At 35.8% G+C, this 22,544-nt stretch overlaps 1 protein-coding gene across 4 annotated transcripts in view; it reads left to right on the top strand.

The window, feature by feature from the left end:
• GARRE1 (granule associated Rac and RHOG effector 1) overlaps positions 1-22,544 on the top strand; it is a 126,793-nt gene that overhangs the window by 20,060 nt on the left and 84,189 nt on the right. For all 4 annotated transcript variants that reach the window (XM_001365190.4, XM_016422822.2, XM_056822450.1 and 1 more), the window contains one exon: positions 18,602-19,911. In XM_001365190.4, coding sequence (XP_001365227.1) covers positions 19,417-19,911 — 495 coding nt within the window. In that variant the 5' untranslated portion in view covers positions 18,602-19,416. The remainder of the gene's footprint in view (positions 1-18,601; positions 19,912-22,544) is intronic.

Here is a 22,544-nt window from a genome sequence, read left to right as displayed (position 1 = left end):
TTCTCCTTGTTCTGATTACTTCACACTATATAAATTTATACAAGTTTAATTGAAACCATATCTTTCAGAAAATGTAGGTGTCTCAGTGGATATAGAGCTAGGCATAGAATTGGGAGGATCTGGGTTCAAATTTGGCCTCAGACACTTCCTAGCTGTGTGACACTGGGCAAATCACTTAAACCCAGTTGTCTAACCTTTACTGCTCTTTTGCCTTGGAACAAATTCACAGTATTGATTCTAAGACAGAAAGAAGACTTTTAAAGGTTTAAAAAAAATTCTTCCTTGTATCATTTTTAAAAAAAACATTTTATTTGGTCATTTTCAAACATTATTCATTAGAAATAAAGATCATTTTCTTTTCCTCCCACCACCCCCTCCCCCCACCTCTCCCATTGGTGATGCATGATTCCTCTGGGTATCACATGTGTCCTCGATCCAAATTCATTTCCATGTTATTGGTTTTTGCATTAGGTTGTTCATTTAGAGTCTCAACTCCATCATATCCCCTCCACCCCTGTTGCCTTTCCTCAGTGTTTTTACTCCCCCCGTTTGTCCTCTGCTTGAGGGTAGTGTTTGATCCCTGCAAGTTGTTCAGGGACATTGCATTGACACTAATGGAAAAGTCCATTACATTCGATTGTACGGTGTATCACTCTCTATGTACAATGTTCCCCTGGCTCTGCTCTTTTCGCTCTGTATCATTTCCTGGAGGTTGTTCCAGTCTCCATGGAATTCCTCCACTTTATTATTCCTCTTAGCGCAATAGTATTCCATCACCAACATATACCATAATTTGTTCAGCCATTCCCCAATTAAGGGGCATCCCCTCGTTTTCCATTTTTTTGCCACCACAAAGAGTGCAGCTATGAATATTCTTGTACATGTCTTTTTTTCTTATCTTTTTGGGATACAAACCCAGTGCTATGGCTGGGTCAAAGGGCAGACAGTCTTTTATCGCCCTTTGGGCATAGTTCCAAATTGCCCTCCAAAATGGTTGGATCAATTCACAACTCCACCAGCAATGAATTAATGTCCCAACTTTACCATATCCCCTCCAACATTCATAACTTTCCTTTGCTGTCATGGAACAAACATGGAACAACCTCAGAGTGTTTTGATTTGCATCTCTCTGATTATGAGAGATTTAGAACACTTTTTCATGTGCTTATTAAAAATTTTGATTTCTTTGACTGAAAACTGCCTATTCATGTCCCTTGCCCATTTATCAATTGGAGAATGGCTTGATTTTTTTGTACAATTGATTTAGCTCTTTATAAATTTGAGTAATTAGACCTTTGTCAGAGGTTTTTGTTATGAAGATTGTTTCCCAATTTGTTGCTTCCCTTCTAATTTTGGTTACATTGGTTTTCTTTGTACAAAAACATTTTAATTTGATGTAATCAAAATTATTTTACATTTTGTGACTCTTTCTATATCTTGCTTCGTTTTAAAGACTTTCCCTTCCCAAAGGTCTGACATGTATACTATTCTGTGTTCACCTAATTTACTTATAGTTTCCTTCTTTATGTTCAAGTCCTTCACTTCTGAGTTTATCTTGGTGTAGGGTGTGAGGTGTTGATCCAAACCTAATCTCTCCCACACTGTCTTCCAGTTTTCCAAGCAGATTTTGTCAAATAGTGGGTTTTTGTCCCCAAAGCTGGGGTCTTTGGGTTTGTCATAGACTGTCTTGTTGAGGTCACTTACCCCAAGTCTATTCCACTGATCCTCCTTTCTGTCTCTTAGCCAGTACCAGATTGTTTTGACCACTGCTTTATTATATAGTTTGAGATCTGGGACTCCTTTTTTTAATTAGGTTGACCAGTACTTTGTCTATTTTGTTTGTTTTTTCAAAGTACCAGCTTCTTGTCTTATTTATTTCAATAGTTCTATCACTTTCAATTTTATTAATTTCTCCCTTAAGTTTTAGGATTTCTAATATGGTTTTCTTCTGGGGGTTTTTAATTTGTTTGCTTTCAAGTTTTTTGATTTGTATGTCCAATTCATCTCTGCCCTCCCTAATTTGTTAATATATGCACTCAGGGATATGAATTTTCCTCTGAGTACTGCTTTGGCTGCATCCCATAAGGTTTGAAAGGATGTCTCATCATTGTCATTTTCCTTGATGAAATTATTAATTGTTTCTATGATTTGTTCTCTAACCTATTTTGGAGCATCATATTATTTAATTTCCAATTGATTTTTGATTTTGCTCTCCATGTACCCTTACTATCATTATTTTTATTGCCTTATGATCTGAAAAGGTTGCATTAATTAATTGTGCTTTTCTGCATTTGTATGCCATGTTTTTATGACCTAGTGTATGGTCAATCTTTGTGAATGTGCCATGTGCTGCTGAAAAGAAGGTGTATTCCTTTTTATCCCTATTTATTTTTCTCCATATATCTATTAACTCTAATTTTTCTCTAAGATTTCATTCACATCGTTTGCCACTTTCTTATTTATTTATTTATTTATTTGATTTATCTAAATTTGATAGTGGTTGGTTGAGGTCTCCCACTAATATGGTTTTACTGCTTATTTCCTCCTTCAATTCTTCTAGTTTTTCCATTAGAAATTTGGATGCTATACCATTTCTTCCATACATATTGATTAGTGATATTTCCTCATTGTCTATGTGCCCTTTTATCAGGATGTATTTACTTTCCCTATCGCTTTTGATCAGGTCTATTTTTGCTTTGGCTTTGTCAGATATCATGATTGCTACTCCTGCCTTCTTTCTGTCAGTTGAGGCCCAATAGGTCTTACTCCAACCTTTAATTCTGACCTTGTGAGTATCTACCTACCTCATGTGTGTTTCTTGAAGACAACATATGGTAGGGTTTTGGATTCTAGTCTACTCTGCTATTCGTCTATGTTTTATGGATGAGTTCATCCAATTCAAGTTCAATGTTATGATTGTCATTTGTGAATTCCCCAGCATTTTGATATCCTCCCCTAATTCTGCCCTTTCTTCTTTTGCTATAATCTTTTATACCAGTGATTTACTTTAAATCAGGCCCCCTAGTCCCCTCTCTTGTTATGCTTTCCTTTCTGGCCCCTCCCTTTTTGTTCCCTTCCCCTCTCCTCTCCTTCCCTCCCTTTTTGTACTCCCTCTCCCCCAGCCCCTCTTAGTTTCCCCTCTCCCTTACCCTGTCGGATAAGATGGAATTCAAGATCTCAATGGATCTAGATGCTCTTCCCTCTCAGAGTTGATTTCTCTGAGAGTAAGGTTTAAGTAATACCAATTAGCACTCTCTTCCTCTCCTTCTTATGAGAGAATTCTTCCCCTCCCCTTCCCATGTGTATCTTTGTGTGACAAAGATTATTCTATTTAACTTATTTCTATTTCTTCAAGTATATCTTAGTACCATCATTGATTCCCCCCCTCCCTTTTTCTTTCTTTCCATTTTTTCCACTCTGAATCTTGTTAATGCCCTGATATTTCCGTATGAGTGATTCTTCAGATTTCTCTATTATTGCATACAATTTTTGAAAGTTACATATAACATTTCCTCCATATATTAGTATATATAATTTGATCTAATTGTAGCTCTTATAGAAGAGAGTTCAAATAAAAGAAAAAAAAATACTTTTCTCCTTTTCCCTTCCTTTCATATTTACCTTTTCATGTTTCTATTGCTCTTTGTGTTTGGATGTCAAACTTTCCACTGAGTTCTGGTCTTTTCTTTACAAATACTTGGAAATCTTCTATTTTGTTGAATGCCCATACTTTCCCCTGGAAGTATATAGTCAGTTTTGATGGGTAGCTGATTCTTGGTTGAAGACCCAGTTCTCTTGCCTTTCTGAATATTGTGTTCCAGGCTTTGCGGTCTTTTAGTGTGGCTGCCGCTAGATCTTGTGTAATCCTTATTGGTGCTCCTCTGTATCTGAAGTTCCTCTTTTTAGTTTCTTGTAAGATTTTTTCCTTAGCTTGGAAGCTCTTGAATTTGACGATTACATTCCCCGGGGGTTGTCTTTTTAGTATAGAGGATGTTCTATGAGCCCTTTCTATTTCTATTTTTCCCCCTTGTTTGAGAATATCAGGGCAATTCTTTCGATGATTTCTTGTAGTATGGCATCAAGATTTTTGGGTTTTTCAGGTAGACCAATGATTCTCAAATTGTCTCTCCTTCCTCTGTTTTCCTGGTCTGTCACCTTGTCAGTGAGATATTTTATGTTTTCTTGTAATTCATTAATTTTTTGACTTTGCTTTATTAATTCTTGCTGTTTTGCAAGATCATTTGTTTCCAGTTGCTCAATTCTGGTCCTTAAGGCCTGGTTTTCTGCTTTAATCTTTTGGCATTCAGCTGTAATTTTTTGGTTCTCTAATATAATTTTTTGGTTTTCTTTTTGAACCATTTCCCACTTTTCTTTCCAGAGGGCTTCCATCTTTCTGATGATAAGCTCCATTTGAGACTCTTCCAGGGCTTGTGGACAATTTTCATTTTTTTCGGTTTTGTCTTTGAGTTTCGTCCAGTATTTCCTCTGTAGCCTGGGTTTTTCCTCCATAAAATATTTCGAGGGTGACAGCTTTCTTTTTTGATTTCCTGCTGGGATTTTGAGGCTCCTGTGTACAGTTTGCCATTTTTTCTGGATGTTTTCAGTTCCCTCTTTAGTCAGAAATCAGAATCTGCTGAGCAGGTTTTTTTTATATATCGAGTTAATGAGCAGGCTCTAGATTTTCCTCAGTCCTTTGCGGCTTTTCTCGGTACCTTCCTCCAGGGGGTGCTCGGTGTCTGGCTCTCTTGCCCACATGGTTTTCTGGTTTAGCTACTTTCAGGGGTGGGTCCCCTGCAGACCTAGTCAATTCCCAAGGACTACAAAAACGCTCCCTGTTCGTTCCAGAGGCACTCCTGTCTCACTCCCTGGCTCCGGTTGGAGAGCTGGCTCTGGGCACCTGAAGTCTGTGTTCTCTCACATCTTGAGTTTTTCTGCCTAGTTGCCTTTGGGGGGGGGTCCCCCTGGTGTCCTAGTCAGTTCCCAAGGGCCCAGAAGTGCCCTCTCCTTGCTTCAGAGGCGCCCCTTGCTTGTTTGTCTCAGCGTGCGCTGGCCCCGGCTCTGGCCCTATAGGTGTGTGTGTGGGGGGTGAATCCGCTCGCGTTTGGGAGGAAGCCCTTTCCCCCTCTTATAGGCTGGTAAAGCCCCGATCCCACGCACCTTCACTGCTGCACCCCGCTTTAAAGCTCCTCTGCTCCTCTGATATAGATTCTTGAGGTCTTTTGGGGTGATCCTTATCGGTGTATGTCAGTGTATGTCGGGGAGAGTGAGTTAAGCCACATTTAGCTGGCCACCATGCTTACCTGGAAGTCCTTGCATCATTTCTTATGGCACCGTTGTATTCCATTATACTAGTAAACATAATTTGTTCAGCCATTTTCCACATAATGGATTCCCCCTTAATTTTCAGTTATTTGCTATTATAAAAAGAGCAACAATAAATATTTTTTCCTATGTCTCCTTTTTTTCCCCTTTGATCTCTTTGGTGTATAGACCAGGAAAAGGGGTATCACTGGTCAAAGGGTATGTACAGTTTAACTCTTTGGGCATGGATTCAAATTGTTTTCCAAAATGATTATATAAGTTCAGGAAAAAAGGTCTCATTAATGTAAGAGAAAGACTCCTGGGCTACCATATAGAGTCTCCTCATTTTAAAGTTCTGATTTCTGTCATTTGTAGAACTCAGTTCTTCAAATATAATTTTAGTAGTACAGTGCTGCCAAACTCTATTAGGAGAAATCAAAGAACCATGCTGAAAAGGTATATTTCTCATTTAGTTAATATCAATTCTTTTATTCATCCCTTTGACTCTAGCAATTTAGTTTCTGTTCTAAACTTTTCCTTAAGACACTTAAACCACCGCCTTCAACCTTCATCAGTAGATCTCAGTTTATACTTTACCAAGAAATAGTTATGTGTTCTCTTCTCTTTCCAGTACTATTGCCAGATCCTCCCAACATCATTTCCAATTTTCTACTCTTTTGTTCATCTTGAATGTAAGGGGGGACTTATTTTCTCAGCCAGATAAAACTTTCTATTTGTACTCTTGATTTTATTCCCTCCTGTCTTGGACTTCTAGGAACTTGTTCTTTTTGTCATCTCCTCTTTACCTTATTCTTCAATGCTCCTTTATCCATCGGCTTCTTTTAAATACGGCCATATTTTCCCATCCTTTAAAAAAAATTAAAAACCTTTTGGTTGACCCTACTATTATTTCAGGTTGTCATTAGTCCTATATCTCTCCTCTCCTCTCTTTCACTACCAAAGGATAAAGAGATAATGATAGATTAGGGTTGCATTGGTAGAAGGATAAAAAAGTTACCAATGTCCATGACACTTAGCACCTTCTCTATAGCTTACTTACAGTTGTAGAGAGTAGCCTGGATCTCTGAGAGGTTAAGTGATTTGCCAAGTGTGACATTAATTGTTGCTTTTTTTTTTAAGCCTTTCTTCTCAAATCTGTGCATTGTGTCTTCTGATCTTCTTCCTTGACTGATATAGCTTTCTCCAAGCTTATGGACAATCTCTGATTTGCTAAATCAAAGGAACTTTTTTTTTATTTTTTTTATTTTAAACATTATTTTATTTTGTCATTTTCAAACATTATTCCTTGGAAACAAAGATCATTTTCTTTTCCTCCCACCCTCCCACCACCCTTCCATAGCCGACATGCTATTCCACTGGGTATCACATATGTCCTTGATTCGAACCCATTTCTATGTTGTTGGTATTTGCATTAAGGTGTTCATTTAGAGTCTCTCCTCAATTATGTTCCCTCCACCCCTGTAGTCAAGCAGTTGCTTTTCTTTGGTGTTTTTACTCCCACAATTTGTCCTCTGTTTGTGGATAGTGTTTTTTCTCCTAGATCCCTGCAGAATGATCAAGGACATTGTATTGACACCAATGGAGAAGTCCATTACGTTCGATTGTACCACAGTGTTTCAGTCTCTGTGTATAATGTTTTCCTGGTTCTGATCCAAAGGAACTTTTCTAAAATCCGTCTATAGAATTTGTTGGTAACGCTCTCCTCTTCCTACTATTTGACACTAAATTTGTCTGGTTTCTCTCTATTTGTTTTTATCACTTCTCACTAAATTTTGTTTAAAATTTTAGCCATTTTGAGACCAATTTATTCCTTTTAGTATATGTGTGTACCCTGTCTTTTGTCAGTCAAGGAGATTTCAGCAGTTTCCTTGGGTTCAACTATCATCTCTATATAGATGACTCAGAAATCTGCATATCTAGCCATCCTCTGTTTTCTGATTACCAGTTGTATATTTCTGCCTGTGTGCTATACAGCTCTATTTAGATATCTTAAACTCGTGTCCAAAACATAATTTATTTTTCCTCTTTTTAAAAGAATTATTTTAAAGTATTTTTCTAAGTTTACATGCTTCGTGTTCTCTTCCTCCCTCCCCTCTTCCATCTCCCCTCTGGGAGCTGACAAGTAATTTCACTGGGTTATACATGTATTATGTATACCTATTTTCATATTATTCATTTTCATAATAGAGTAGTCTTTTAAAACCCAAACCCCCAAATACTATACCCATATAAACAAGTGCTAAATCATGTTTTTCTTCTGAATTTTTACTCCCACAGTTCTTTCAATGTGGATAGCATTTTTTCTCATAAGTCGCCTTGGGATTGTCCTGGATCATTGCATTGCTATTAGTAGCCAAATCTATTACATTTGATCATCCCATAATGTTTTATTACTGTGTACAATGTTCTAGTTCTGCTCATTTCACTTTGCATCAATTCATGGAGGTTTTCCCAGTTTTTATAGAAATCAAGCAGTTCATTATACCTTATAGCACAATAGTATTCCATCACTATCATATACCACAATTTGTTCAGCCATTCCTCCATTGAGGGACACTCCCTTATTTTCCAATTTTTTGCCACCACCAAAAGGAAAAGTGTGACTATAAATATTTTTTACAAACTTTTTTTTTAAATATCTTTGGAGTAAAAAGTACTCTCTTTGGAGTAAAAACCTAGTAGTGGTATTGTTGGATCAAAGGGCATGTACTCTTTTAAAGTCTTTTGGGCATAATTCCAAATTGCTTTCGAGACTGCTTGGATCAATTTACAACTCTACCAACAATGTATTAATGTCCCAATTTTGCCATATTCCATCCAACATTTATTATTTTCCTTTACTGTCATAATGGCAAATTTGCTAGGTGTGAGTTGGTATCTTAAGAGTTGTTTTGATTTGCATTTCTCTAATCAGGAGGGATTTAGAATACTTTTTCGTGTGATTATTGATAGTTTTTATTTCTTAATCAGAAAACTGCCTATTCATATTCCTTGACCATTTTTCTTTTGGGGAATGGCTTGATTTTTTTGTACATTTGACTTAGTTCTTTATATATTTGAGAGATTAGACCTTTGTCACAGAATATTGTTATAAAAATTTTTCCCCCAGTTTGTCACTTACCTTCTTGCATTGGTTTTATTTGTACAAAAACTTAAAATTTAATGTGATCAAAATTATTCATTTTACATTTTGTGATGTTCTCTTTGTGAATGTTAAAAACTATAAATGCCAAACTGTAAGGGATAAATTTAGTGTTTTGACTTAAAATCTAAAATAAGTGGTCGCCATGGGAAATTCCCAAATATGAAAATACCCAAGTCAGCTGGGATTTATGGAGATTTTAATTAATATAAATGAGGGAATTAAGGGAAGGAGAGAGAAAGAGAGAATAGCTAAGCAGTAGAAAAGGGCCTAGGCCTGAGCCTAAGAGAGAGCAAGTCAGTCTTTATCACTCAAGACAAGATCGTCTCCAAGCAAGGTTCTTTTCCTCTGAACTGAAATCCTCTCCAAATTGAATTCAATTGTGAACTCAATTCAAAGCATCCCTCACTTCAACTGCAAACTCCAACCAATTCAACTCAAATTCAATAAGATCCTTCCTTTTAAAGAAATGTTCTCTTATGTTACCTCCCCTAAATTTTCACATCTACCAATCACAGTAGATGCTTTTTCTCAGGACTGCCCATTCTTAGTTCTCATCTTCTTTTGTTCTCACCTTCTCTGGTTAGATAAAATCTACTGAGTACTTCACACCTCTTTTGTTAAGCTTGCCTTTTGTAAGTTACTTAACTTTTTAGGTACTAATTTAACCTTTATAGGTACTTAGCACCTTTTTGTGTTAATCTAAAAATAGACCTAGCTTAAGGTTCTAGCTTTACTATAAGTATGATTTAGGGACTTTTCATTGTTCAATCAGGAGTTTGCAACTTTATCTTCCCCTAAGGCACTGTCTGAGAAGGGAGGAGTAATTTTTAAAGTTCTCAATACATTCCTCAATACATCAAGTACCTCCATTGTTAAAAATGGGGAATAGCTAGGCAAAATCTTTTAAGGTTCAGTCTGAGTAGTTTTTAAGATTCACAGCTTATCTTTTTCTTGGTCTTAAATTCTTTCCTTTCCCATATATCTGACAGGTATACTATTCTATGTTCCCCTAATTTACTTATAATTTCTCTCTTTATATTTAAGTCATTTATCCATTTTGAATTTTTCTTGATAATAGGATGTGAGCTGTTGATCAAAGCCTAATTTTTCCCATACTGTTTTCAAATTTTCCCAGCAGTTTTTGTCAAATAGCAGGTTCTCATCCCCAAAGCTGGGATTTTTGGGTTTGTCAAACACTAGCTTGCTGAGGTTATTTACTCCATGTCTATGCCATTTATCCACCCTTCTATCTTTTAGCCAAGTACCATATTGTTTTGATGATCACTGCTTTATAGTACAGTTTAAGATCTGGTACTTCTAGACCACATTTTTTCCCCTTAATTCCCTTGATATTCTTGATCTTTTTTTCTTCTAGATGAACTTTGTTATAATTTATTCTGATTCTATAATAAAATTTTTTAGTTGTTAGATATAGGTATGGCACTGAATAAGTAAATTAATTTAGGTAGGATTGTTATTTTTATTATATTAGATTGTCCTACCCATGAGCAATTAATGTTTTTCTAATTATTTAGATTTAGTTTTAATTGTGTGAAAAGTATTTTGTAGTTGTGTTCATTGTTAATCTTTCCTCTTAAACCATTCCCTGTTTCTAAATTCCTAATTTCTGTTGAGAGTACCATCATTCTTGTCAATCATCAGATATACTGTTATTTATTATTTACACTATTATTTGCAACCTTGTTCATCCTAAACTTTTCATATTCTTTCATATCCAATGTCTAATCTTTTACAGTCTTGCCGGTTCTATCTCCACATCACCATTCCTATAAATGTTCTCTTCTTTCCTCTCAAACCATGATTATCCTAATTCATATCCTCATAACCTCTCACCTAGACTCTTGTAATAGTCACCCAATTGTTTTTCCTGCCTAAAGTTTCCTCTTTCCTGTCCATCTCTCACAGTGTAATATTCTTTTTTTTTAAAACATTATTTTATTTGGTCATTTCCAAACATTATTCATTGGAAACAAAGATCATTTTCTTTTCCTCCCCCCGCCTCCCACCACCTCTCCCATAGCCGACACGCGATTCCACTGGGTATCACATGTGTCCTTGATTTGAACCCATTTCCATGTTGTTGGTATTTGCATTAAGGTGTTCATTTAGAGTCTCTCCTCAGTCATATCCCCTCCACCCCTATAGTCAAGCAGTTGCTTTTCATCGGTGTTTTTACTCCCACAGTTTATCCTCTGCTTGTGGATAGTGTTTTTTAGATCCCTGTAAATTGTTCAAGGACATTGTATTGACACCAATGGAGAAGTCCATTACGTTCGATTGTACCACAGTGTATCAGTCTCTGTGTACAATGTTTTCCTGGTTCTGCTCCTTTCACTCTGCATCACTTCCTGGAGGTTGTTCCAGTCTCCATGGAATTCCTCCACTTTATTATTCCTTTTAGCACAGTAGTATTCCATCACCAACATATACCACAATTTGCCCAGCCATTCCCCAATTGATGGGCATCCCCTCGTTTTCCAGTTTTTGGCCACCACAAAGAGGGCAGCTATGAATATTCTTGTACAAGTCTTTTTCCTTATTATCTCTTTGGGGTACAAACCCAGCAGTGCTATGGCTGGATCAAAGGGCAGACAGTCTTTTATCACCCTTTGTTCATAGTTCCAAATTGCCCTCCAGAATGGTTGGATCAATTCATAACTCCACCAGCAATGCATTAATGTCCCAACTTTGCCACATCCCCTCCAGCATTCATTACTTTCCATAGCTGTCATGTTAGCCAATCTGCTAGGTGTGAGGTGATACCTCAGAGTTGTTTTGATTTGCATCTCTCTGATTATAAGAGATGTAGAGCACTTTTTCATGTGCTTATTAATAGTTTTGATTTCTTAGGCTGAAAACTGCCTGTTCATGCCCCTTGCCCATTTATCAATTGGAGAATGGCTTGATTTTTTTGTACAATTGATTTAGCTCTTTGTAAATTTGAGTAATTAAACCTTTGTCAAAGGTTTTTATGAAGATTGTTTCCCAATATGTTGCTACCCTTCTGATTTTAGTTACATTGGTTTTGTTTGTACAAAACCTTTTTAATTTGATGTAGTCAAAATTATTTATTTTACATTTTGTGACTCTTTCTATGTCTTGCTTGGTTTTAAAATCTTTCCCTTCCCAAAGGTCTGACATGTATACACCTAATTTACTTATAGTTTCCTTCTTTATGTTTAAGTCATTCACCCATTCTGAATTTATCTTGGTGTACTATAAATATTTTAGAACATATAGGTTCTTTTCCCTTTTCCCTGTTTATCTTGAAATACAGACCTAGTAGTGGTATTTCTGGGTCTAAGATTAGATATACATAGTTTTATAACTCTGGGCATAATTCCAGATTTTCTCTCCAAACTGGTTAGATCAGTTCACAGTTCCACTAGCAGTGTATTAGTATCCTCATTTTCCTATATCCTCCATCTCACTTAAATTGGTCATCAGTCCATCTACAAGTTTGTTTGGCAAGTCGTCTTATTTCTTACAATCTCCTTAGCAGCTTATTTCACATCTTATTTTTAAACCTCAAGTCAACCTTTATTTATCTTTCTCTCAGCAGTTAACCTTCACCTCTTTTTATGGCTATGCTTCACACAGCAGAATTTGCCAAACCTTCTTCTTGTCAACTATTCTTTTTTTCCTTCTCCCCTCAGAGAGTGAATTGACTGGTCTCTCCACTTCCCACCCCCATTTGAGACTTCTATTTCCTGATCCCATCCATTTGATCCATCCATTCTCAGGTTCTCTAGGACCTTGCTTTTTATCATCACTCTTATCCTTGTCTCCTGTCTCATCTTTTGATTGACTGCTATTGATATCTTCCCTTTTGCCTGTCTACATCCTCAGATAACTATTATCAAAGAAATATAGTTAACTAGTTTACTCTTTTTAGTCTCTCAAGTTACTTTATTTTTCTCTTGCCCTTTCTTGCGTTCTGAAAAGTAGTTTTTTTACATTAAAAATTTTTGGTTATTCTGAACTTGACAAATGTCAGTGCACATAAACATTTACATATGAACAGAAAAAAGAATTGTTCATGAAACTGTGAATCTATTATGAAGAGCTTTCAGTTTTTAAAAGAAAATAATACTTTTTACGTTTGTCCTTTTTGTATCTCCTCAGTCTCTTGTTTTCATCTTTTTGAAAAACGCTACAGTGACCCAATTTTACGTCTTTTATTTTTTTTGCATCTTGCAATTTTTTTTAGAATTTCTCATTGTTAGTTCTCTCACTTTAATATCCTAAGTTTTAAAAAAGATAGTATAGTACTATCTCATCACTTCATTTAACTTTTCAATTCATTTTTCAGTCCACTGCAGTCTTGTTTACAGTCTCATTGTTCTACTGAAACTGCTCTCTTCAAGGTCATTATTGTTATTATTATTGCTAAATTAAGTGAACTTTTTTTTTTCAGGCTTTATCTTGCTTGACATTTTAGTAATATTTAACACTCCACCTGTCCTTCCTTTTTGCTACTCTTTCCCTCTTGGTTTCTCAGACAGTGTACTCTTATGATTCTTTTATCTTTGACTTTTTTTCCTTTTATTTCTCATCCTCCTTTCCTCAAATATGAACATTTTCCCCAAGTTCTGTCCTAGCCCTTTTTTCCCCCATTTCTCTACAGCTTCTACTCTCACAACTTCATTTATTATCATTTATAAGCACATGACTACCAAAATCGCTTCCACCTTAAACTTCCTTCAGCTATCTATTTCCATATTTCTAACTGCCTTCTGGATATCTTCTCCTGGATGTCTTGTCATTACTTTAGATTTAACTGTTTAAAACTGTACTGTGTCATTTCTCTTTCAGACTCAGTCCTCCTCCTAACCACTTTTTATTAATGGCCTTGGGGTCATCTTTGATTCCTTCCTTTCCTTTTACCTTCCTTCCCTTAACCCCTAAACCAAGCCACGTTCCATCTCTTTTACCTTAATACACCCTCTCATATCTGGAGCTTTCTACTACTATAACTACCTTCAACTTTTTTCCACCCATACTATTATAATAAACTGATTGTGTTGTCTGCCCCTTTTGTGATCAATTCATCCTCTACACCTCAAATAGAAAGGGAACTACTAAACCCTACATCAGGATCTCTCTTGGCTCCAAAGTGACTTTAAAAAACATCTTAACGTTGTCTATGTTCTATTGTGTTTTATTTTTGTTGAATATTTTTCTATGTTATTGTTCAAATAACTTCCTAAGGTGCCATTTGGATTATGATACTCCTTTGTTCAAAAATTTTGTTCAAAAAAATTTTTTTTGAACAAAAAAGATTTGTTCAAAAATCTTCACCAGTTTTCCTTTGTAAAATGAATAGCAGAGAAATTCCTTTTTCTAGCATTCAAGTTTATCCATAATCTGCCTCCCATCTATATGACCATTCTTATGGCAGACAATATTTTTAACATATTTGTGAATTCTGCATTACAGTGAAATTGGACCACTCTGTCCCACAGTTTCATCTTTCTCTCTTCTACCTGTGTCTTTTGCCCATTTGGTGCTACCTCATCTAAGAAGCTGCCTTCTCTGATTTTCTGTCCATTAGGTGAAAAACGTTCTTTTTCTGCACAGATTTCTGATAGCACTTTCCTTGGTTCTTTGCTTTCAATTTATCTCTCCCCCTTTTTTTGTTTGTATGTATGTATGTATGTATGTATGTATGTATGTATTTATGTACCTCTCTTTCTTACTGTGATGTCTGGCATCTTTCCAAAACCAATTAAAGGTTAAGCTAAATTTTGGTTCCTTTGAGATTGTGTTATTCTATGATTTTTACTTCTATACTGAGGGAAATTATTGATGTTTAAAATATGGTTGTCTTTTATTGTGTGTACAGGGAGTAACTTGTAATTGTTGAAAAAATTATACAATTTACTCAAAATAATACAGAAACCTCTCTTCCTCTTAATTCTGAATCCTGATCATTGTCTTTTGGTTGTGCCTGTCCAAAATATATTTATTGATGGATTAATTCAAAGGGTTTTTTTCCCATTCTAAGTCATGCTATCTTTTTTTTTTTAAACCCTTAACTTCCATCTTAGAATCAATACTGTGTATCAGTTACAAGATAGAAGAGTGGTGAGGGCTAGGCAGTGGGGTTAAGTGACTTGCCCAGGGTCACACAGCTAGGAAGTGTGAAGAGAGATTCGAACCCAGGACCTCCTGTCTCTGGGACTGACTCTCAATGCACTGAACCCCCCAGCTGCACCCGCCCCTCCCGCGCTATCTTTTGATGCCTTCATCTACTTGATTTTTTCCATGCAGATTGCTGAGTCAAACTCTTTGAGGATTTTTGATAAAACGATAATGGGTAGTAGAAAAAAGATTGAATTACTGAACTTGTTTTCCTTTTACCGTTTTCTTTATCTGAAAGAGCATCTTTATATTAAAAATACCTGAACAAAAATATTTAATGGCGAATTGAAACCAAAGATAAGTGGGGCTAGAGTAAGAGTTCCTAGTTGTCTTTATTCACCAGACCTAGACAAACTACATTCCAAATTGCTGAAAGAATTAGGATTTGTGCTTGCTGAACTTTAAAAGATGATGGAATATGATGGTGGTAACCTAGGTTTATAGAAGGGCAAACATCCTACTTGAGAAAATGAGAGAGACAGACAGAGAAGAGACTGGAAACTCTCTGCACACTATAGTCTGGTGAACTTGACTTTGATTAAGAACAAAATTCTAGATTGTATTATTAGAGGGATAATGATCACAAAGAGCCTGTATGACTTCATCAAGATCAGGTCATCCCAGACTAACATCAATTCCTCAGTTATTAAACTAGGAGGTCAGGGGAATCAAAGCATTTTATAGAATATCTCAGGCTATTCTTGTAGACAAGATAATAAGAGGATGGCTAAATAATAGTATTGTTAGGTGAAATTCAAACTAGTTGAGTAGCTGAAAGTAAATAGTAGTCAGTGATAACTTCTTGTCAGCTTGGAAGGTCACTTAGTGGAATACCCTAGAAAACTTCCCCACCTGGCCATGTGCTATTTAACATTTTTATCAATGGAAGGCAGAGTTATAATGGCAGAGTATCTGAAAGAAGCATAGTTTACTCTTCCCTACCCTTCTCCCATCCAAACCTCCTCCCCAAAGATCTAGAAAATGTATCAGACTAAATTCCAATTGGGAAATCCAAGGAAAAGTCAGTGAATTGTTTTACTAGTTCTTTAACAAGACTGGCTGTTTTGGTAACACTGTGAATGGGATTTGTCCAGGAGTCTACTATACATAGAATGTGACACCACCCAGGAACTGCTGCTGCAGAGTGAAGTGTACAGAAAATCAGAACAATCTAAACAATAACTACAATATTGTTAAGACAAACAACTTTGAAAGATTTAGGAACTGTGATCAACCCAATGACTAACCAGTTTCATAGTTGATACTTATTCTTTTCAAGGCCAATCTCTCTAATTGTCTCCTTTATCCCACCCCTTCCTGTTTCCTCCAGATTTCCCCTATTATCATCTGCTCTTCCCCCCTTTAATTTTCAAGTTCTCTTTATCTACTGATTCCTTCTTTGCCAGCATACTTCTTTACAAGCACACTCAGATTTCCTCTCTCCTTTAAAAAACCCTTACTTGACTGTGGATGTTTAGTGTTTTCCATTTCACATCCAAATTTTCTGTGATAAGGAGAAAAAGAACTATATTTGGAGCCAGAGGATCTGAATTTTGAATCTGCCTCTTTCACTCATTGTGTATACTTGACGGCAAGTTACATAATCTCTATGGGACCTCAATTTCCACATCTATTAAAATGTGAGGATTAGACTGGATGATTTGAAAGATCCCTTTTAGCTCAAAATCAGTGATTCTATAACCCTCACAATACCCCCATGAGAGAACATTTGATAATTTTTTTAATCCCTTTTTTGAGGCTGAATGAGCTAAGCAGGTTACCTGCTAACACATATTAAAGTCAGTGCTTTTTCAGCAACATCATATTGCACTTTGATAAAGAGTTTTAAAGTTTTCCTTTTTTCAAAAAATGATTAGGTGACAATCCCAACCCTGGAGGATTTGGGAAGTATATATTTTAAACTCTGTGCAAGTTCTACTTAATATAAAATTATTTTGGTTCCAAAAAAGAAAAATGTAGTTATTTTAGAGTCTCAGAATCATAAGCTAAAATGCAAATAAAATATTTATTTGGAAAAATGAGTGCCACTTTATGAAACTAAGATGCTCTTTCTACTGTATGAAGATATTTCACTGCAAAGAGCAATAAGAATTAGTTTTCAGTCTACTGTTAGTAAAGAAAGACCAACATTTTATATTAAGTATTCTCAGGGGCATTGATACTTCTCTAGAGAACAAAATGCCTTTCAGTAAAATATGTGACATTTTAGATATCTTACAGTTATGTGATATTTTTTAGGTTGCTTATTAGTGGTGTCAGTACATTCCTGGGGAAGAAGGGTCACCAGGAGGAATTTGGTAGGAAGAGCTAGCAGGTCCTGACTTCTTGTCTGAACTGAGAAATGAAAGGCAAAAAAGCAATAGAGAGAATAACAATAACTTCCCTCTTCTCCCCTTCCTAAGGGGTCACACAGTTAGAAAATTTTGGAGGCACAATTCTAACTTCCTGACTCCAGGTTTATGTACTGTGTCAATTAACCTAATAGAGAAGGAGAACACTATTAACAAATTTAATGTAAATTTTAGCAAAACTTTTGACACAGTTGTCTTTTGTGAAGAAGATGGAGAAAGGTAGACTAGTTAATACAATTTGGTAGATTCAGAACTGGTTGTATGGATTAGATGCTAAGGTTCAGTGTCAATGTAGCAAGAGATTTTAGATGTGAGGATTCCAGGGAACTGAGCTTGGTTCTCTGTTTAATAGTTTTTATCAATGGCTTGGATAAAGGCTCATCAGATTTGTAGATGACACAAAGCTTGGAGGAATAGTTAACACAATGAATGAAAACTAGAATCAGAAAGGAACTTGACAGATTAGAGCATGAGGTTGAATCTAAAAAGATGAAACTTAATAGAGGTAAATATGAAGCTTTATATTTGAATTGAAAAGATTAACTTTATATGTGTGAAATGGTGGTGGCATGGAGACAGCAGATATTTTGAAAAGGATTGGGGATTTTAGTGAACTCTGAGTACACTATGAGACAGCCATATAATTTCCCAGCCACAAAAGCTAATACAGTATTGTATTACTTTCAGATAGCACACTTTCCAATGCATCTAGCCACCTTGTTGTTTAAGTATTTGTTGTTGTTGAGTGTTTTTTCAGTTGTGTCCAACTCTTCATGACTATTGTTTAGTATAGTTGTTCATAATTAAAATGCAGCACATTTCAAACCAGCTTTCATTTATTTGTCCTTGGAAAAATATAATTGAGTTCTTTTGAATACCTAGTACAATTTCAAGTCATCAAGGGTTAATGTAGTTCTTCATTAAAATTAGGTTTCGACTAAATCAACTAAGTGAATAATTTTGAATTGTATTGAATTGATAAATTTTATTCTCTTTTGTATTAATTATTCCCATTATTCATTATATCAGGCACAAAACATAGATATTATGTATGGTGTTGCTTGAGTTTCACTTAAAGAATTTTTCTCACTTTTCTATGTGGTGTTCCAAAGTCAATTCTTTGGAGGGAAAATCAGTTCAACTTTAGCTTCTTCAAGAAAAAAAAAAAGGAAGTAATTGAATTTTTTATTCTTAAACCACTACTATTTGACATGTAGATATAGCAAACTGAGAAAGAGCTAAAGCATCTTTCTGATTATCAGAACTTAGCATATTTGTGTATATTTTTCAGGTCTTCAGTATTCTTTGAAATGCTTCATTCAGTTAGTTCTTAATTTCAGTTTTGGATTTAATGGTAATATACTGCTCTCATGCTAATACTCTATTTTTGGATTAGAATTTTGAAATCTAATAGTTACAAATTTGTAGGTTTAGCTTTGTCAAATTATCACTTCTTTAAATGTTGTAAAGCAATCTTTGTATCTGATTTTTATTGACAGATTGATTCTAAATAGAGAAAATAGCACAGGAGGAGTTAAAATGTGAACAGAAACTACTCATTGTTCTATAACCTTCTTAACTTTTTTCCCCCTTACAGGAAATGACCTAAAGGCCTTACAAATACATTTGTGCATTCTTGCCTCAGACTTTACAATTGAGTATAAACTCAATCTGGAAACAACACTTATTAATGTTACAAAGGAAACAACTACCTCAAAAAACAGAAGGAAAGGAAGAGGCACCTTGGCAACTTGAAATAACAAACACTCCAGTTTTTAATAACTTGACTTGCGAAAAAAGAAGACATTTTATTTTTTTTTCCTGCAGCATTAAGAAGAAGCACTACAGGTAAATGGATTTGGCAGACTGGCTCTGTCAAAATAATGCAGATTGGATCTGTCAAAAGGACTTAGTTTAAAGTAAAGATTCTCTGCACTGCTTTTTATAGTCGCTGTTGATCAGTGTGTGAGTTTTTCTTTTGTTTTGTTTTACTTTTCTGATATGTTATTGGAAAGTATTGAATTTTTTAAATTAAGGTTATTTTTTCTGTCCATATAGATAAACAGTATCAGGTGTCAAAATATTCTGGCAAAATAATTATTAGTAAAAGGTTTTTTTTTTTTCTGTTTGACAACTGTATCTTATGGAGAGAGTGAAATACTAAACAAAAAGATTTTGAGTTTTCATTTTTGTGAATTGTACTTGCAGCAGAGCTGCCCTCGAAACATTGACACCACAAAGCTGCCGCTCTCTTTGTTGCTGAGACACACTGTGGGGGTACCTGCCTATTGGAAATGCCTTTTATGGAACTCTTGTTTGCAGTCCTCCACTATTATTATACATAACCACAATTCTTAAGGAAGAGAATTGGAAAACTGATTAATTCAACGACCTTTGGACAATTTCTTACCTATGTATTGTTGTAGTGCACAGGAAAGTAAAATGGACTACAAGCGGCGCTTTTTGCTTGGCGGGTCCAAGCAGAAAGTGCAGCAACACCAGCAGTATCCAATGCCTGAGCTAGGCAGGACCCTGAGTGCCCCCCTGGCATCCACTGCCTCAGCATCCCCTTTGGTCTCTGCAGCTGCTGCAAATAGCTGCAACCATACTGTAGCCCACACTACTCCAATTGCAGACATCCAGCAGGGAATCTCCAAATATCTGGATGCACTCAATGTGTTTTGCCGTGCAAGTACTTTCCTTACAGACCTTTTCAGCAGTGTATTTAGGAACTCTCCCTATTCAAAGGCAGCTATGCAACTGAAGGATGTGCAGGAACATGTCATGGAAGCAGCCAGTAGACTAACAGCAGCAATAAAACCAGAAATAGCAAAAATGCTGATGGAGTTGAGTGCTGGAGCTGCTAACTTTAAAGATCAAAAGGAATTCAGTCTCCAGGATATTGAGGTAGAGTACCCTTTTATGTGTTACTTTAATAGTTAAATTTATTTGATAAGACAAATTGAATGGCAAATAAATGAATACTTGAGTTTTGTTAAATAAACATTTCCTGCTTTGCTAGATCAGCTTATGGTCTTTAAACTATTTTTTCTTATGATATGAAGTACTGTCTTAGATATGTTGAGTCTTAATCTTTCATGTGGTTTCATATTAAGTATAAGATTTATGTCTACCAAGTGAATGCTTTTATTTTTAATTGAGCATGTTGGTAAAAGTTCTTTCATATCATGTTTTTTACCTTTTATTAAAATCTAAGTCAATTTCTTTGAGAAATCGTATTTGCTTCAATTTATTTGCATTTAGAGAAATATGTTGGAATAATGGATAGAGAATTGGTCATGGAATCAGAAAGACTTGAATTCAAATCCTGCCTCTGAAATATACTAGCTGTATGACCTTAGGCAAGTTACCTAACTTATCAGTAACCCAAGCAGCTCTATAAGCCTGAAGAATTGTTACAAAGAACTTGTCTATGATCAGTGAACAGTGAATGGAATTAACACTCTAGGATTTTCCTATCCTGAAATCACAGGTCCAAAATCAGGAAAAAAACCTTTTGCATTGTATGATGTACCTGAGTTCAAATCCAGCATCTGACAATTAGTAACTCTGTGACCAATAGACAAATAACTTAACCTTTTTTGTGTCTCAAGCAACTCTGAAGGTCTATCTGTTATTGGTGGAGGAGGGAGTTCCTATGCTTGGAGTTGTCCATACAGAGGCAATCACAGATGCCTACACTATTTGATAGTTTGTCAGAAATTGGTAGGGCTGAAAAGGCTTTGAGTAGAGGGACTCAAGATGGGCTTTGTACAGGTAACCCACATTCTAGGATGAGCTAACTTGTAAAATCACCAGATTTTATCACCAGAAGGTTTATTACTTTGGTTTTTGAGTATAACAGCTCAATAAAGTAGTAGCATGGCTACTGGTTTCCATCAGAATCAGGTGATCTGAATGGATTGAAGAGCCACTACTGATATCCCAGATGTATAACCTTGGGCAGAACTGTTTAAGAACTCAAGTTCCTGACTACTCTTTCTATTACTGATGGATTAAGTGATGGAAGTTGCTGATCTTCACTAATAAAGGGAAATTCTCCTCATTGGGACTTGCTCATACTCATGAAATCACAGATATGGTTAAAAACAACTTACAAAGACTATTGGTAAGACATGGGAAATGCATTGTAAAAATTAAAGCTGTCAGTGAAGACATACCTATATTGATGAAATCACAAAATTTTATCATTTCTTAATTTTTTGAAAAGCTCTAAAAATTGAATGTAAATAGGTTTCAAAAAGGAGAAACTTCCTAGCTAACTGGAAGAAGATATCTTCACATAAACCATACTATTGTATTTTATGATAAAAATATCAAATTTTAGAAATATTAGTGATCCGTAACTATTGCTAGAATAAACCTTAAATGTATTGAGTATCAATTTTTAAGAAGAGTGCATTTATTAAAGTATTTAAAATGTGTGTATTCAGTTATCTTGCTCAGTTTTCTGTTAAATTACACAGATTTTAAATATAAGGCTGGATTTTAGAAACAGATGTAGTTCCTAGTTGTAAGATATCATTATTAAGAATAATTTTGGTTCAGTGCACATATGACAGGGAGTGTGGCATGATAGGAGTGCCAACTTTGAAGTCAAGATGACCTAGGTTTGGGTTCTTCATTCCATGCCTATGCACTGACTGTATAATCCTGAGCCAGCCTCCGCAGCTCAGATAACTACAAGATTCTGAAGTTTCAGAGCAGTTGTAGACATGCATTGGTAAAGGGAGCTTTCTTTCTGGAATTTGTCCGTATCACTGAAATAATTAAAAACAAAACAAAACAAAACAAAGCAAAACATACATATAGAGCTGTTACTCTTAGATACAATTGGATACATGAAAACAAATATGTACAAGCAAGTTCTATGCAGACTAAAATCGAGATATTAAGAATGGCTTCCTGTAGAAGGTAGGATTTTAGCCAGGAGATAGCTAGTGAAAAGCCCAGAGTCAGGAAATGGTGTATCTTGTATGAGTAATGTCAGGGAGAGACCACTGTCATTGAATGGCAGAATGTGTAATGGGATATTAAGTATAAGATAACTAGAAAAGTGGGGTCAGAGAGTGCCATGTTATGAAGGACTTTACTCCAAAGAGGATTTTATATTTGATCTTGAAGTTGATAGGGAGCCCCAGGAATTTATTGAATGTGTGTAAGGGAGGAAAAGGACGTGTGACATGTTAAGATCTGTGGTTTAAGAAAATCGCTTTAATAGTTGAGTAGAAGATGAACTAGAGTCAGGAGGAGACTTGTGGAAGGAAGACTAACCAACAGGCCAGGTGTGAGGTGATGAGGGCATGCACCAGGGTGATGGCAGTATCAGAGGAGAGAAGAGGGCTTGTGCTGGAGAGGTTCTGGTGGATAAGAAGATTTGTGTATTGTTAGCATAGAGATAATAATTAAATCAGTGGGGACTGGTGAGATCATGAAGTGAAATAATATAGGAGAAAAGAAGAGGGTCCAGGATAGAACTCCATGGTTAGCAAGCATGATCTGGATGAAGATCCAGCAAA

Source organism: Monodelphis domestica, chromosome 1 (genome assembly GCF_027887165.1).
Source record: "Monodelphis domestica isolate mMonDom1 chromosome 1, mMonDom1.pri, whole genome shotgun sequence".
In the NCBI taxonomy this organism is placed as follows: Eukaryota; Metazoa; Chordata; class Mammalia; order Didelphimorphia; family Didelphidae; genus Monodelphis; species Monodelphis domestica.
The sequence above is the reverse complement of the archived record's forward strand: the minus strand, read 5'-3'. Positions and strand labels throughout refer to the sequence as shown.